The sequence below is a fragment of the Megachile rotundata genome, chromosome 14, assembly GCF_050947335.1.
Source record: "Megachile rotundata isolate GNS110a chromosome 14, iyMegRotu1, whole genome shotgun sequence".
Classification (NCBI taxonomy): domain Eukaryota; kingdom Metazoa; phylum Arthropoda; class Insecta; order Hymenoptera; family Megachilidae; genus Megachile; species Megachile rotundata.
Window position 1 is genome coordinate 10,182,749 of NC_134996.1, and position 15,965 is coordinate 10,198,713.

Here is a 15,965-nt window from a genome sequence, read left to right on the forward strand (position 1 = left end):
AAAAATCATGCATGTTAGAAAAAAAACATAAATGGTGCCTTGACCCTGTCCTTCAACCACGTCATCGAAACGTTGACTGGTTTTTCGTACCTGCGTCGTCTTCTTGGAAACATGAAGTTAAAAGAGATGTTACGTTGTTAGAATATCATATGAAAGATGATGCTTCCTGCTTGACTACGCGATTGCTTCTTCGAATGCACCACGTCAGAGTTTCGCAAATTCCACGTCCTCCTCGACATTTTCTGGGTAAAATTGGCTTTTGTTACAAATATTTTTGTTCAAAGAAAATCAAGGTTAGATAACTAACATTATTTTTAGTTATTAGTAATTCAGCTGCTAATAGTTACAATAACATGAGCTACAATAATGAAATATAGTATAAATTATAATACAATAAATAGCATAATAAATGGGAGGTAGCTGACATGATTCTGAATAAGATTTCCCTTTACAAAAATGGGGTATGAAGCTTCGTTTTTGAATTATTAAGGAAAAACACGGACCAATCAGAGCGCGAGGATTACGCATGCGCAGACGCGGGAGCGACAGCTACGAGCTAGCGGCTGAGCGCGTAGTACTTACCACGCGTTGTATTTACCACGCACTGTATTTACCACGCGTTCTTTACCACGTACTGCACTTACCACACGTTGTATTTACCACGCGCTGCACTTACCACGCGTTGCTTACCACGTGCTGCACCTACCAAGCGTTATATTTACTACGCGTTGTATTTACCACGCATTGTATTTACCACGCGTTCTTTACCACGCATTGTATTTACCACGCGTTGTATTTACCACGCATTGAATTTACCACACGTTGCTTACCACGTGCTGCACCTACCACGCGTTGTATCGACCACGCATTATATTTACCACGCGTTGTATTTACCACGCATTGAATTTATCACGCGTTGCTTACCACGTGCTGCACCTACCACGCATAGTACTTGCCACGCCTTGTATTTACCACGCGTTACATTCACCACGCATTGATTTCTTACGCATTGCACTCACCAAGCGTTGAATATACTATACTTTGCACTTACCGCGCGTGCATAATTCAAAAACGAAGCTTCACACCCCATTTTTGCAAAGGGAAATCTTATTCAGAATCATGTCTACTCCCCAACTGAGGGACGTACCAATTGTGAGGCACATCGTATAATGCAATAATAGACACATACATATGTATAATATTATATAAATTTAATTTGTTATAATTGTTAATCATACTTATTAAATGATACTCTTACAAATGATACTTATTAAATTTGTAATATTATTATTGAATTATTAAATTTGTAATATTATATTGAATTATTAAATTTGTTATATCATATTGAATTATTAGAAGCTTAAAATTGTTACATAAAACATATGCATACTAAAAATATCTTACATCAAGAATGCACAAGAATAAATTTTTTTCCACGTACAGTCTACGCAGATTAATTTTTTGACCGACATTACAAAAGTGGAAGAAAAAAAATGTGTCAAGTTAAATCACCGGATTTCTCCAGATTTCCTCGGATCAGGATAAATAATTTTGTAACGTAAAACCCAGAAACGAGAGAACCGCGTCAGATTTTAATGACACGAACAGGAACTATGGCATTTATGAATATAAAAACAGTTGAAATTGAACAGTAAGAGAAAAATAAATTCAAGGAATACCAGTGTTCTGAACCATGTATTTTGAATCATGAATTATTGAATAAGTTTTTATCGAATCATGTTTACACTCGAGTACTTCGAACGGTTTACAACAAAATGAAGTAATACTTCGTTGAGGAAAAAAAACCGGTGTTTTATCGATAATTTTGTCGGTTCTTGTAAATGTATCTAACGAAAGATAAGATCTGTATATTCTGTCTTGTTTAACGCTTTAATGGCCGTCACATATGATGCTATCAAGAGCTATTGGTTAGGTTAGGATAAGTTAGGTTAGGTGATGATTGCTTTAATAAGTATCACACAGACGTATATTAAATATGTTGTTGTGGGCTTCATTTTATGTATACGTTCACACGTGTTAAATTATTTCGTGAATTCACATGAAGTTTCTTTAAATTAATTCTGCAAAAATTAATGCATGGTCCATGGCGACATTTGACTGAGTGCAGCCATTAAAGACTGAAGCGTATCTTGATCGTTGGATTCTGAAAATAACAAGTTTTGATCACGCAAGTTTAATTTACTATTCATGAAACTCGGTATGAAAACACGACATGATATATGAATGAATTTTCAAATTAATGTAGACCTAATTAATTGTGGGAATTAATGAGGAACTCTTGCACGATTAATAACCGGAAACCACTGCTTATTTTCTGCTTGTGAAGTTGTTCGAGCACGTGGATGTAGCTGAAAATAAGTGTTGCAGATAAAATTTGTTATAGTTCGTAATATTGCAATGCGTTTGTGAAGATGTTTTTATAAAAATCAAATTGAATGAGTGTAGTAGTAGAAATCTTTTACGGTACAATTTTAGGGGAGGTTTTTCTGAAATTAATACAGCAACATAAATTAAAAAATTAATAATATTTCTGCTATAGTTAAAAACTGCATATTTAATGCAATTTATAAAAAAATAAAATTCGATAGTTGAAGTTAATATTTGAATTTTAAGAGTAGTTCTTACAAAATTAATGAAGCAATGAATCAAATGAAAAAACAATAATATTTCTGCTATACTTAAAAATTTTATTTCAAGTTTGTTATAAAGATTTAATAATTATAAATATACTATGAAATTCTTTAAAATTGTTAAGAAAATTAAAAATTACAAAACATCCCCTTAAAAAGAAATAAACTTGCCTTCCAAATAAATAAAATTTTAATAAAATTTTCCACACTCCCACAATAAAATTATACAACAAAAAAAAAACAATAAAAACAGAAAAAGAATATTTTTTAAAGTACATGATTGAAAAATTGAATTATGAATTTGAAAAGTGCAATTCACTCAAGATAATCAATTAATGAGATTCAAAAATTACTCTCTTGTAATCATTATGCAATAACAATTAGATTATGTGACCGATCATTTTGGCGAATTATACAACTGCAAGATGGTTGATTATGTCAATATTAGTCGACAGTTGAAATGATCTTGCATGTCACTGGAAATTAATTATTCTTCATGTCGCTTCTTTTTAAAGATTTTTCCTGGTTAATGTAATTTCCTAGTCACGGTTCTCGCTAAGGATTAGAATTAGGAATTACCGTTGAATCAATAGATCATGCTATCTGTTTTAATAGGCAATTGATCATTCGCTGCACGTCAAAATAGTTTCAACGTTAATATAGTTTTTGTGCGAGAAGAAGACATAGTTGTTTTATTAATATTCAGGAGGAGATAAATCTTGATGGCCGAATGCTATTTCTTAATTTGGGAATGTGGATGTTGGAGAATTTTGTGTGTGGAATTTTGGGGATTAGGGGAGTTGGGGATTTGGGGACTTGAAGATTGAGAGATTTGGGGGATATGAAGATTGGGAGATTTTGGGGACTTTGGGATATGAAGATTGGAAGATTTCGAGGATTTTAAGGATTTTGGGGATTTTGGGGATTTTGAGGATTTGAGGACTTGAAGGTTGGGAGATTTTGGGGATTTGGGGATTTAAAGATTGGGAGCTTTTGGGGATTTAGAATTTTAAGATTTAAGGATTTGTGGGTTTGGAGTTTTTGGGGATTTAGGGATTTGGGGATATGTGGATTTAGACACATGTGGAGTTGGGGATATATGGATTTGGACACATGTGGAGTTGAGGATATGTGGAGTTGGGGATATGCGGATTTGGACACATGTGGAGTTGGGGATATGTGGAGTTGGGGATATGTGGATTTGAGGATATATGGATTTGGGGATATGTAGATTTGGACACGTGTGGAGTTGGGGATATGTGGATTTGGGGATGTGTGGATTTAGACACATGTGGAGTTGGGGATATGTGGATTTGGGGATATGTGGAGTTGGGGATATGTGGATTTGAGGATATGTGGATTTGGGGATATGTGGATTTGGGGATATGTGGAGTTGGGGATATGTGGTTTTGAGGATATGTGGATTTAGGGATATGTGGATTTGGACACGTGTGGAGTTGGGGATGTGTGGATTTGGGGATATGTGGATTTGGGGATGTGTGGATTTAGACACATGTGGAATTGGGGATACGTGGATTTGGACACATGTGGAGTTGGGGATATGTGGATTTAGGGGTGTATGGTTGTGGGGATATGTGGATGTGGGGATGGTGGATTTGGGGATATGTGGATGTGGGGATGTGTGGATTTAGGGGTGTGTGGTTATGGGGATATGTGGATATGTGGATATTTGGATATGTGAATATGTGGATGTATAAATATGTAGATATGTAGATATCTGAATGTGTGGATATGTGAATGTGTACATGTATGCATGTGTGAACGTATATATGTGGAAATTTGAAAATGTATAAAACTCGTAACATAACAATTTGAAAATTACACAATATATTTGCAAATATATAAATTTAAAAGCTTCCTGTTTATACAAAATGTTTATACAAAACTTATCATCTAACAATAAAATCAATATTTAAACACCAAATCATCTAACCTAAATATCATTTAATATAATCATACATTCATATGTTTAACAATTATAAATTGAAAATTGGAAATAAAGAAAGTTGTAATCATTCAGAACACGATATCTTTAAAAACTAAACTATTCACAATTATGACTTCCTCCATTTTCATTCTTCAATTAGTCACACTAATACAATTATTGTTACTTTTAAAAACATTAAATAATTTAATTTAATAATATACGTGCAATAATTTAAGGCATACATTCAACTAGTAATTCTTAAGATTTTACATACATAATATTTGAAAGAAATACAGTTAATATTTTAACAATAATAATACATACTTAGAAAAATTATTGTATTGTAAATTACAATACTTTGTAATAAACAAGTTTCACTCGTTCAACAAAACTGTATCAAGTTATTATTAATTCTACCGTAATTAACATACTAATTTACTGTAATTCAAATATCGATTATTAACAAAATTATGATGCATTTCTTTAGTACAATTTTACAATATTTTATAATAAATAATTTGCACACCACACAAGGTTGTATAAAATTATTAATTTTTTCTGTGATATAATAACTTCATATACTAATTAAAAAATTAATTCTTCAAGATTTTTTAAATGTTACAAATTTTTAACTCAATTTCTGTATTAATTTAATGTCACAATTTTTTATAATAATTAATATACACACAGATAACAAGTTATTAATTCTTCAATGATACAATAATTTCACACTCTACTTCAAAAATTAATTCTCAAATAATTTCAAGTTTTCTTAACATCATTTCTTTTTAACGTAATTCCTGAATTAATTGCATGTTACAATTTTATATCATTACACATACAAGGTAAAATTTTTCTACACTATCCTTATTAGATACCTCTTTAATTTACTTACTATATTAATTAAACATTACAATATTTTAAAACAAGCATTCACACATTTAACCAAACAATTTTACTTCAAGCACTAAAGAACTGTCCATTTAAAAAATGATAATTTAATTTAATTGAATTTTCTCAGCGATTGAACATTCGTTTCTCTCCGTTAAGTGATTATTCGAATAATTCCGTTTCACGGAAATAAGAATTTCGATCCTTGAATTCAAGGCAAAAGTTGAATGACTTCGACACGCGAGACGCCATTTTGTTCGTTTTAATCGGTGAGCCACGCATCGTATGGTACTTGAGCAAAGATCTTTTCAACAAAGGTCGACATTACTTGGACTAATTTCCTCCTCAGATCCGGTTTCATCTCTTTCAACAACTCCTGGCTGTTTGTGTTAATGAACAGGTTCAACGCGGCGACTGAAATTATTTCACAAGAAAAAATATCATTAAACTTAATCGTCTAATTACACTTTCAAATTATTCTCAAAGGAGACGTTGTTTCAAATGCTACACTTTGCATGAATATTTCAGTAACTTTTTAATTCTTGAGAAAAAAAATGATTTAACTCGAAATTTATATTTTGACGCCAGATTTTTTTGCCTCGAAAATTGCTTGTATGGAATATAAATATTCTTCGCATAAATTATGAACTTGCAGGTGACTTTGAGAATGTTTTAGAAAATTTATTTTGCGATAACTTGATTTTTTTTGGTGTGTCGCTGTCAGATGTGAGATAACAAAATTACTTACGAATTATGGCGTTACTGTCGCGAATGTTCTCAACGCCCATTTTAATATTCTGCACGCTGAAGTCCATTTTCAGTTGTTGCAACCTTAAATAATAGCGACCTTGGTAGGAGAATGGTCTTGCCCTGATGAACACCTTGGCCTTAACACCCTCTGTGAGCAAAAAGAGATTACATTTTTATTGATATACTTATGCGACCTTTATGTTAATGATATACTCGTGTGAGCATTCATGTGTGATTAAAAAAATTGAAAGTGATTTTTTAGAAATACTGATTTAAATATTTGCAAGTATTTTTGAAATTGCAGAGATTATTTTTGGGGTAATTAATTAAAAGTTTGTATTGTTATTAACATTTAATATTCGTGACATTACCTGTTGCTGACATTTTATGTTTGATATATTTAATATTCATGACATTTTATATTTGTGGCATTTTGTATTCGGTAGGTTCAATATATGTGACATTTCAGGTTCAAAATGTTTAATATTCGTGACATTTTATGTTCAAAATATTTAACATGCATGACATTTCATGTTCAAAATATTTAACATGCATGACATTTCATGTTCAAAGTAATATATGTGAGATTTCAAATTTAAAACATTTTGTTCTACAAATTTAATGTATGTAATATATAACACTTGAAATATTTTCAATTTGTCAAGTTTAAAAAAATATTAAAAATATTTTGCACTTTTTGTACTCAATGTTTTAAATTTCACATAAAAAAGATATATAGTATGTAATAAAATAAGAGGTCTAATATTTTTGATGCACAATATATAAAATATTTAATATTCATTATATTTAACATGTTTTATATTTAATATTTTAAAAAATATAACACCTTAATATATCAATAAATAATCCATTTAAAAAAGAATAAAGTTCACTTAAAAATTTAAGGGGTGTCTTCACTTAACCTAACCTCACCTTCACATAACCTAACCTTGCCTTTACCTAACCTAGCCTTATCTTCACCCAACCTAACCCTGCCTTTACCTAACCTTAAAGAGTACCTTAAATTAACCTAACCTATTTTCCATAACAAAATATCCTCCTCCATACTTTTATCATTTAAAATTTCACAAAGAAAAAAATAAATAAAAATTGCAAAAATGCAGCAAATCACATAAATTGCATATGTGTGCTACTTTGACGTAAATTCCATATTTAATTGCGTATGTATTACACATTAACGTGAGTTACAAACATTGCATACGTATTATGGTTTAATGCAGATCACAATAATTACATATATGGTATACTTGTATGTAAACTGCATAAATTACGTATGTGTTATTCTATAATGTAAATAGGGTCAGTTGCATATATGTATGTTATACTTTGACGTAAATTGCATAAATTGCATATGTATTGCACATGAATGTAAATCGTATTAATTACAGACATGTAACACTTTAACGCAGATTGCATAAATTGTGTATATGTTACGCTGTAATGGAAACTGTATAAATTACATGTGTGTGGGACGTAAATTGTACTAATTGCTTGTGTGTCATAATTTTGTGTATGTATAAATTGAATGTGTGTTATGATTTGACGTGTGTATAAATTACATATGTGTTATAAGTGGACGTATGTATAAATTACATATGTGTTATAATTTCGTGTATTATATAAATTTCATATGTTTTATAATTTCACATATGTATAGATTGCATATGTGTTATAATTGGACGTGTGTATAAATTGCATATGTGTTACAATTTCACATATGTGTAAATTGCATATGTGTTATAATTCAACATGTGTATAAATTGCATATGTGTTATAATTTAACGTGTGCATAAATTGCATATGTGTTATAATTTAACGTGTGTATAAATTGCATATGTATTATAATTTCACATATGTGTAAATTGCATATGTGTTATAATTCAACGTGTGTATAAATTGCATATGTGTTATAATTTAACGTGTGCATAAATTGCATATGTGTTATAATTTAACGTGTGTATAAATTGCATATGTATTATAATTTCACATATGTGTAAATTGCATATGTGTTATAATTCAACGTGTATATAAATTACATATGTGTTATAATTCAACCTATGCATAAATTACATATATGTTATAATTTCACATATGTATAAATTGCATATACGTCATAATTAACCCTATATAAAAATTACATATGTGTTGCACCTTCCAAATCATAAAAATTTCACAACTTTCCAATTTCATATCTCAATCAAACCTACAAATTAAAAATGTCAACCCACATATAACCAATTGCAAAAACTATGAAGCTATCTTCACTCCACATATCCAAGCTTCTAACAGACAATGAACTAGTTGTTCTCGAATGGAACTAGGTTACTAGTGGGGAGAAGTACGAATTAATAGGATTCGAAAGGCGTCACAAAGACCGCGTTCCTTGACTGTTAACGGGCAATTATAATTTGAAAGATAGTCGAAGGTTGTAATAGAGTTCGGTGAAATGGCTTGAAGTAAAAGTTGACTTTCACCGCCGACGCAATGCAAATTTGTTTTCAGTTGACTTTTCGAACCTTGTCAAACGACGAAGAAACTGATATTCTTTTCAGATCTTAAAAAGTTCCAATTTTTGTCGCCTGGAAGAGAATGTAATTTCAAGGTTCATCTTTGTGATCCAGTTCAGATCGCACGCTTGTAAGAAACACAGAAGTAGGTATTTACATGTGAATGGTACCATTGACCTCAAATGCATTCGCCTTGCAGAATGCAACCTGTTCGTTGCAGCTGCATTTCTGTGTTTGCTAGGCACATTGTGTTTCAAAGATAATTTTATAAACTTTGGGAACAATTGGTAGAATTTTAGTGTATTTTTAGTATATGTGGAGTTTAGGTAATTTATGTTACATATATAATTAATGCAATTACTTTATTTTTATGATATTTATAATTAGTTTATGATACAACTTTATGTAATTTATGTTATAGGATAATGTATGTATAGGTAATTTATTCTGGTTGTGCTAAGTATGTCATAAGCAATTTATGCAAATTATGTTCTAGAGTCGTTTAGATGCAATTAATCTTAATTTATGTTACAATTTTATGAATTGAACGATTGATCAGTTGAATGATCTAAAGATTGACTGACTGGGAATTTGACGAATTAACCAATTGAAGAATTGAAGAATTGAATGATCTAAAAATTGACTGACTGGGAATTTGACGAATTAGCCAATTGAAGAATTGAAGAATTGAAGAATTGAAGAATTGAAGAATTGAAGAATTGAAGAATTGAAGAATTGAAGAACTGAAGAATTGAAGAATTGAAGAACTGAAGAATTGAAGAATTGAAGAATTGTAGAATTGAAGAATTGAAGAATTGAAGAATTGAAGAACTGAAGAATTGAAGAATTGAAGAATTGAAGAATTGAAGAATTGAAGAATTGAAGAATTGAAGAATTGAAGAATTGAAGAATTGAAGAATTGAAGAATTGAAAGATTGAAAACTTGAATGCTTGAAAAATTGAAAACCTGAAAACTTGAAAACTTGAAAACTTGAATGCTTCAAAAATTGAAAATCTGAAAACTTGAAAACTTGAAAACTTGAATGCTTCAAAAATTGAAAATCTGAAAACTTGAAAACTTGAAAACTTGAAAACTCGATAACTTGAAAACTTGAAAACTTGAAAACTCGATAACTTGATTACTTGAAAACTTGAAAACTTGAAACCTTGAAACTTTGGAAGCTTGATAACTCGAAAACTTAAAAACTTAAAAACTTAAAAACTTAAAAAATTGAAATCTTGAAAACTAGAAACCTTGAAACCTTGAAAACTTGAAAACTCGATAACTTGATAACTTGATAACTTGATAACTTGATAACTTGAAAACTTGAAAACTTGAAAACTTGAATGCTTCAAAAATTGAAAATCTGAAAACTTGAAAACTTGAATGCTTCAAAAATTGAAAATCTGAAAACTTAAAAAATTGAAATCTTGAAAACTAGAAACCTTGAAACCTTGAAAACTTGAAAATTCGAAAACTTAAACACTTGAAGAATTGAAAAATTGAAAACTTGAAAATTAGAGACCTTAAAACCTTGAAAACTTCAAAACTTCCAAAATTGAAAAATTGTATAATTGGAAAATTGAAACCTTGAAACCTTGAAAACTTGAAAACTCGATAACTTGAAAAATTGAAAAACTGAAAGATCTACAGATTCTCACCATATTCTCCCCAATAATCCCCAGCGCCACTAGCCTTCACCAAAAGCAAAGTCCCACTGGACCTATACTTCGCAGCAGCTCTGATCTTCGGAATACTCAAAGCTAATTGTAATTGCACTTCATCGTCCGATATCCTGGTCCTCAAACCAGTCACCCGTAACGTGGATACTCCTTTCGCGGTTATATTTTTGAATTGTGCTCTGTATCCTTCGGGTCCACCGCCGACGGAGATGTGGAGCTCGTCAAGGATGATTGGCTCCACTTCAGGGTAGCCCAATTGAGGTAAACCTGCAAGAAATGAGACATAAGGCTAAATAAGACATTCTCTTTCTTTTATTTCTGCTGTAAGGTCGCTGCAATTTCTTGTTGCAGTTCAATGAACATGATTTTGCGGTTACTTTGTTCTTATTGATTCTTAATTGATTTAAGTGGACGGTTGGGTAGGTAGGTTTCTGATGAGGATTATTGTAGTTGCAAGTTTGGATATTTGGAAATTATTGAGGGGGGGAGATTTTTTAATTATTAGGTACAATTTTTGGGGATCAATTTGTAGAGGTGCAAGTTGGCAAGTTTTGAAATTTTTGTACTTGATAATTTTGGAGACTTCAAGGTTCTAAATTTTCAAATTTAGCAAATTTTCGTGGAATTCTAAATCCCCAAATTTCCATATTAATAAATCCCCGTTTCCTAAATTCCCATCACCTAAATTCCCATCACCCAAAATTCCCATCATTCAAAATTTCCATCACCCAAAATTCCCATCATTCAAAATTCCCATCACTTAAATTCCCAATTCCTAAATTCCCAATTCCTAAATTCCCATCACCTAAGTTCCTATCACCTAAATTCCCATCACCTAAATTCCCATCACCCAAAATTCCCATCACCCAAAATTCCCATCATTCAAAATTTCCATCACCCAAAATTCCCATCATTCAAAATTCCCATCACTTAAATTCCCAATTCCTAAATTCCCATCACCTAAGTTCCTATCACCTAAATTCCCATCACCTAAATTCCCATCACCCAAAATTCCCATCACCCAAAATTCCCATCATTCAAAATTTCCATCACCCAAAATTCCCATCATTCAAAATTCCCATCAGTTAAATTCCCAATTCCTAAATTCCTAATTCCTAAATTCCCATCACCTAAGTTCCTATCACCTAAATTCCCATCACCCAAAATTCCCATCACCTAAATTCCCATCACCCAAAATTCCCATCACCTTAATTTCCATCACCTAAATTCCCATCATCTAAATTCCCATCACCTAAATTCCCATCACCTAAATTCCCAAATTCTCAAAACTCCAACTCCCAAGCCCCCAATTACCAAATTCCCAATTCCCAAATCCCCAAATTCCCAATCCCCAATTCCTACATTCCCAAACTTGCACATTTCCAAATTTCCTCCTTCCAAACCTTGTAAACACCCAAATTTCCACATATCCTAACTTCTAAATCTTCCAAATCCCCAAACTACCAAATCCTTCCTTCCAAAAACTCCCAAAACCCACAACTCTCCTACAACTCTCCCCAAAATACCGCACCATATATAGTAATCCATACCAAGGTACCCTCAGCGCCTCACACAAATAATTCTCCTCACGTCACTGCCATAACGTTTCAATTGTATTCAAACACCCGTATAGAAAGTCCTCAAGTACTCAGATAAAATTAATTTATCAAACCCCGATAATTATGCTAAATAAAACCATAAACTCTCTTTCGGTGAAAGGAATGCGACATAACTCTTAACTCAAAACCATGCATCACATATGTATGACATATCCACAAGAATAATCGAAAGTAATCAAAAAAGTGTTCACCAAAATAATTATGATCGAATAGCTATATTTTATTTCCACGAGATTCAAACGATAACATGTTTTATTCAATCTACGTCGGAACATCAAACCTATTTCCATGATGTTTGTCTTGTAGAGCGCGAAGAATGTAGGACACTGGGTGACCATTCGAATACACCGTTATAACCTGCTTCTTTACCGCCAAGTTTTCTTCTTCTTTTTTTTTTCTTCTGTTTACTGCTTTTCAACCACGTGTGTTATATTCGTGACTTTCGACTTCCGTATTTTTCTTCGCGCTCGAATTCTACTTTTGGGAAATACAGGATTTGTACGTACATTATAAGTGTATGTGTACATACACATGATTTATGTCGTGTGTGTGGAAGAAATATTATTTGGAAAAAATTTTGAAGTTAAGAGAGATTCAAGTGTAGTATTAGTTAATGTTATAAGGAACACAAGGCTTAACATGTAAGTCTTATAAAGAAGTACATTCCCAAATTTCTAAATTACTAAATTTCGACAGTAGTAAATTTGAGAATTTACTAAGTTAGCAAGTTCCCAAATTCTCAAATGACTGTATTCTCAAATTTCCAAATTTCTAAATTTTCAAATTCCAAAATTTCCAAATTCCGAAATTTCTAATTTTTCAAATTCCCGAATTGCAAAATTTTCAAATCACCAAATCCTTAAATTCCGAATCCCTCATTTTCTACATCTAAAATTCCAAATATAAGTCAAGAATAATTTGGAACCAAAAAACCATTGAAGTACCAAAATCCCAAAATCCCAAAATCCCAAATCCCAAAACATTAAAATACCAAATCCCAAAATCTCAAAACCCCAAAATCCCAAAACCCCAAAATCCCACAATCCCAAAATCCCAAAATCTCAAAATACCAAGTCCCAAAATCCCAAAACCCTAAAACCCCAAAACCCCAAAATACACCAAAATCCCAAAATCCCAAACTACCCAAACCCCAAAATGCAACAAATCCCAAAATCCCAAAATACCAAGTCCCAAAATCCCAAAACCCCAAAATCCCAAAACCCCAAAACCCCAAAATACACCAAAATCCCAAAATCCCAAACTACCCAAACCCCAAAATGCAACAAATCCCAAAAAACTAAAAAAGAAACATTCGAATGCTCTCACCATGACGGAAGTGTTCAGTGAGGACATTGACCGACCTCGCCAAACAGCTCTCCACATCGTGGTCCCTCCTGGAGCACGGTTCCAAAAACTCCAATCCCCTGTACCTGCCCATGGCCCGTACATCTATCAGCAACAACGAACACACGCACAACAACAACCCGAATTTCCTCATCATCTTGTGTTCCTATTTTAAAATTAAACGTTTTAACCGAGCAACTCGAACGAATTTCTCCGCGTGGAATGACCGAAGAACAGGGATGAGCCAGGCCTTATAGCACCTTGACATTGCCCCCCGCTATGCCTTCGAGGCTGCCACTGTTCGAGGACAGGATAGAATCCAGCTACGGGAGATTCTTCGCTATCCCTACCCAAGGACTTTCTTCCACGCTGTATTGCTTTTTCAAACTGTATTATATCATTTGCGTTATTATATCTTTGCGGATTCTTTGCTTTTTTACGTTGCGAATGTACGGTGCTTTTGGGGAGGGATGATGGGTTTGGATTTTGAGAGAAGTCTTGGAGAATTTTTTGGATTTCTTTGATTTCTAAATTTTTTTCTGGAACTTTGTGTAGATGTCAATATATGTGCTTTTTAGTATTTTGGATTCTGTGGATTCTTTGGAACTTTGGACAGAGGTTAACATCCGTACTCTTTGATTTCTTGTATTCTGTGGACTCTGAAACCTTGTACAAACGTCAACATTGTAAGTACTCTTTAGTGTCTTGTGTAAGTTTGGGGATTTGAGGATTAAGATGATTGCAGAGGCAGGGGATATGAAGGTTTAGGTATTTAAAGATTTATAAATTAGTGAATTTGAAAATTTGGGAAGAGTATTGATCAAATACTAGTTTCTGACCATCAGCATCAATAATTGCTATTTTGTTTTGCAGCGCAAGCATTAAAGTCACCGGAGTTCATTGCACAGTCGAATTCGAAGGCATTGAAATCACCGGCGATGACACTGTTTTATCGACTGAGTTATCGTTCGGTAACTGGCATTCTTAAATTATTGAATCGAGAAATTCGTGAATTTTCATATTCCAAAATTCTCAAACCCCCAAAACTCCAAAATCTCCAAATTCCTAAGTTTTCAAATTTATACACCCTTAAATTTCTAAATCCTCCAATTCTAAAAACTCCAAAACTCTTAAATTGCCAAATTCTTAAAACCCCAAGTTCCCAAATCTCCAAATTCTCAAATCCCCAAATTCCTAATTCCCCAAATTCCTAAATCTCCAAATTCTCAAAACCCCAAAACTCCAAAATCTCCAAATTCTTAAAACCTCAAATTCCCAAATCTCCAAATTCTAAATCTTCCACCTCAAAAAATTCCACCCTCCCAAAAATTAACCTTCAAAGCTCCCTAAATTAAAAACCATTCCAATCAAAAATCGACTCTCAACATTCTATCTCATTCCTCCTCATTAATTTCTTTTTCCACCATGAACGTTCCTAGATATACCTGCTACATCGTACGTAAAAAGTAAGCGTACACAACGCACAAACGTCACAGTTCGAACGCGCTTAGAAAAGAATGTTAAGCACCGTTAATAAGCACCGTAACACACGATCACGCTCGGAATCGGTCATGATCGATCGTTATGACGATAATCGAACCGTAATACTTTCATTCACACGGTTGCAGAATTAATAACACATAGCATGATAACGATTTCCAGCAGTGTTATTGCAATTTGAAATCCGTTATCTTTAATATCGTTCTTTTATTTAGCTTCGTACAAAAGGAAATTATCGATAAGGTTTAATGGGAATCGTTCTGAGGATGTTCATGAATGCACTATAAGAATGCGAGGTCAGGGACCGACAACTTCTCAAGGCGAACAGCTATCTTGACAGAAGAACAAAACTCTAAGTTCTCTGTTAATTTTCTTCGTGGTAAGAATGGTAGGTAGATGTTTCTGGAAGAGATTTGAGGAATTCTTGGACGGTGAGTGGGTTTTGAGGGGGGAGGTGAAGTGAAGAGATGGAGGAATTGTGTGTGGAGGAATGGGAGAGAATTTGGGGATTTTGAAGGTTTGAGAATTTGGAGATTTGGGAGATTGGGAATTTGAGAGCTTGGGGGATTTAAGAATTTGGGGATTTGAAGATTTGGGAATTTGAGAGTTTAGGGATTTGAGAGTTTGGGGATTTGAGAGTTTGGGGATTTGAGAGTTTGGGAATTTGAGAGTTTGGGAATTTGGGAGCTTGGGAATTTGAGAGTTTGGGAATTTGAGAATTTGGGGGTTTGAGAATTTGGAGATTTGAGGATTTGGGAGTTTGAGAATTTGGGGATTTGAAGATTTGGAAATTTGAGAATTTGGGGATTTGAGAGTTTGGAAGTAGAGAATTTGGGAATTTGAGTGTTTGGGAATTTGAGAGTTTGGGAATTTGAGAGTTTGGGAATTTGGAAGCTTGGGAATTTGAGAATTTGGGGGTTTGAGAATTTGGGGATTTGAGGATTTGGGAGTTTGAGAATTTGGGGATTTCAAGATTTGGGAATTTGAGAATTCGGGGATTTGAGGATTTGGTAGTTTGAGAATTTGGGAATTTGAAGATTTGGAAATTTGA

At 32.9% G+C, this 15,965-nt stretch overlaps 1 protein-coding gene across 1 annotated transcript; it reads right to left on the reverse strand.

Moving 5' to 3' along the window:
* Positions 1 to 4,482: 4,482 nt before the first annotated feature.
* On the reverse strand, positions 4,483 to 13,659 carry Jhbp2 (Juvenile hormone binding protein 2). Its single transcript, XM_003699547.3, has 4 exons — positions 13,397 to 13,659; positions 10,431 to 10,718; positions 6,239 to 6,388; positions 4,483 to 5,904 (listed from the first exon to the last, which is right to left on the reverse strand). Exons 1-4 carry the CDS (start codon positions 13,569 to 13,571, stop codon positions 5,753 to 5,755), a joined length of 765 nt encoding a protein of 254 aa, XP_003699595.1. The 5' UTR covers positions 13,572 to 13,659; the 3' UTR covers positions 4,483 to 5,752.
* Between the last annotated feature and the right edge of the window lie 2,306 nt (positions 13,660 to 15,965).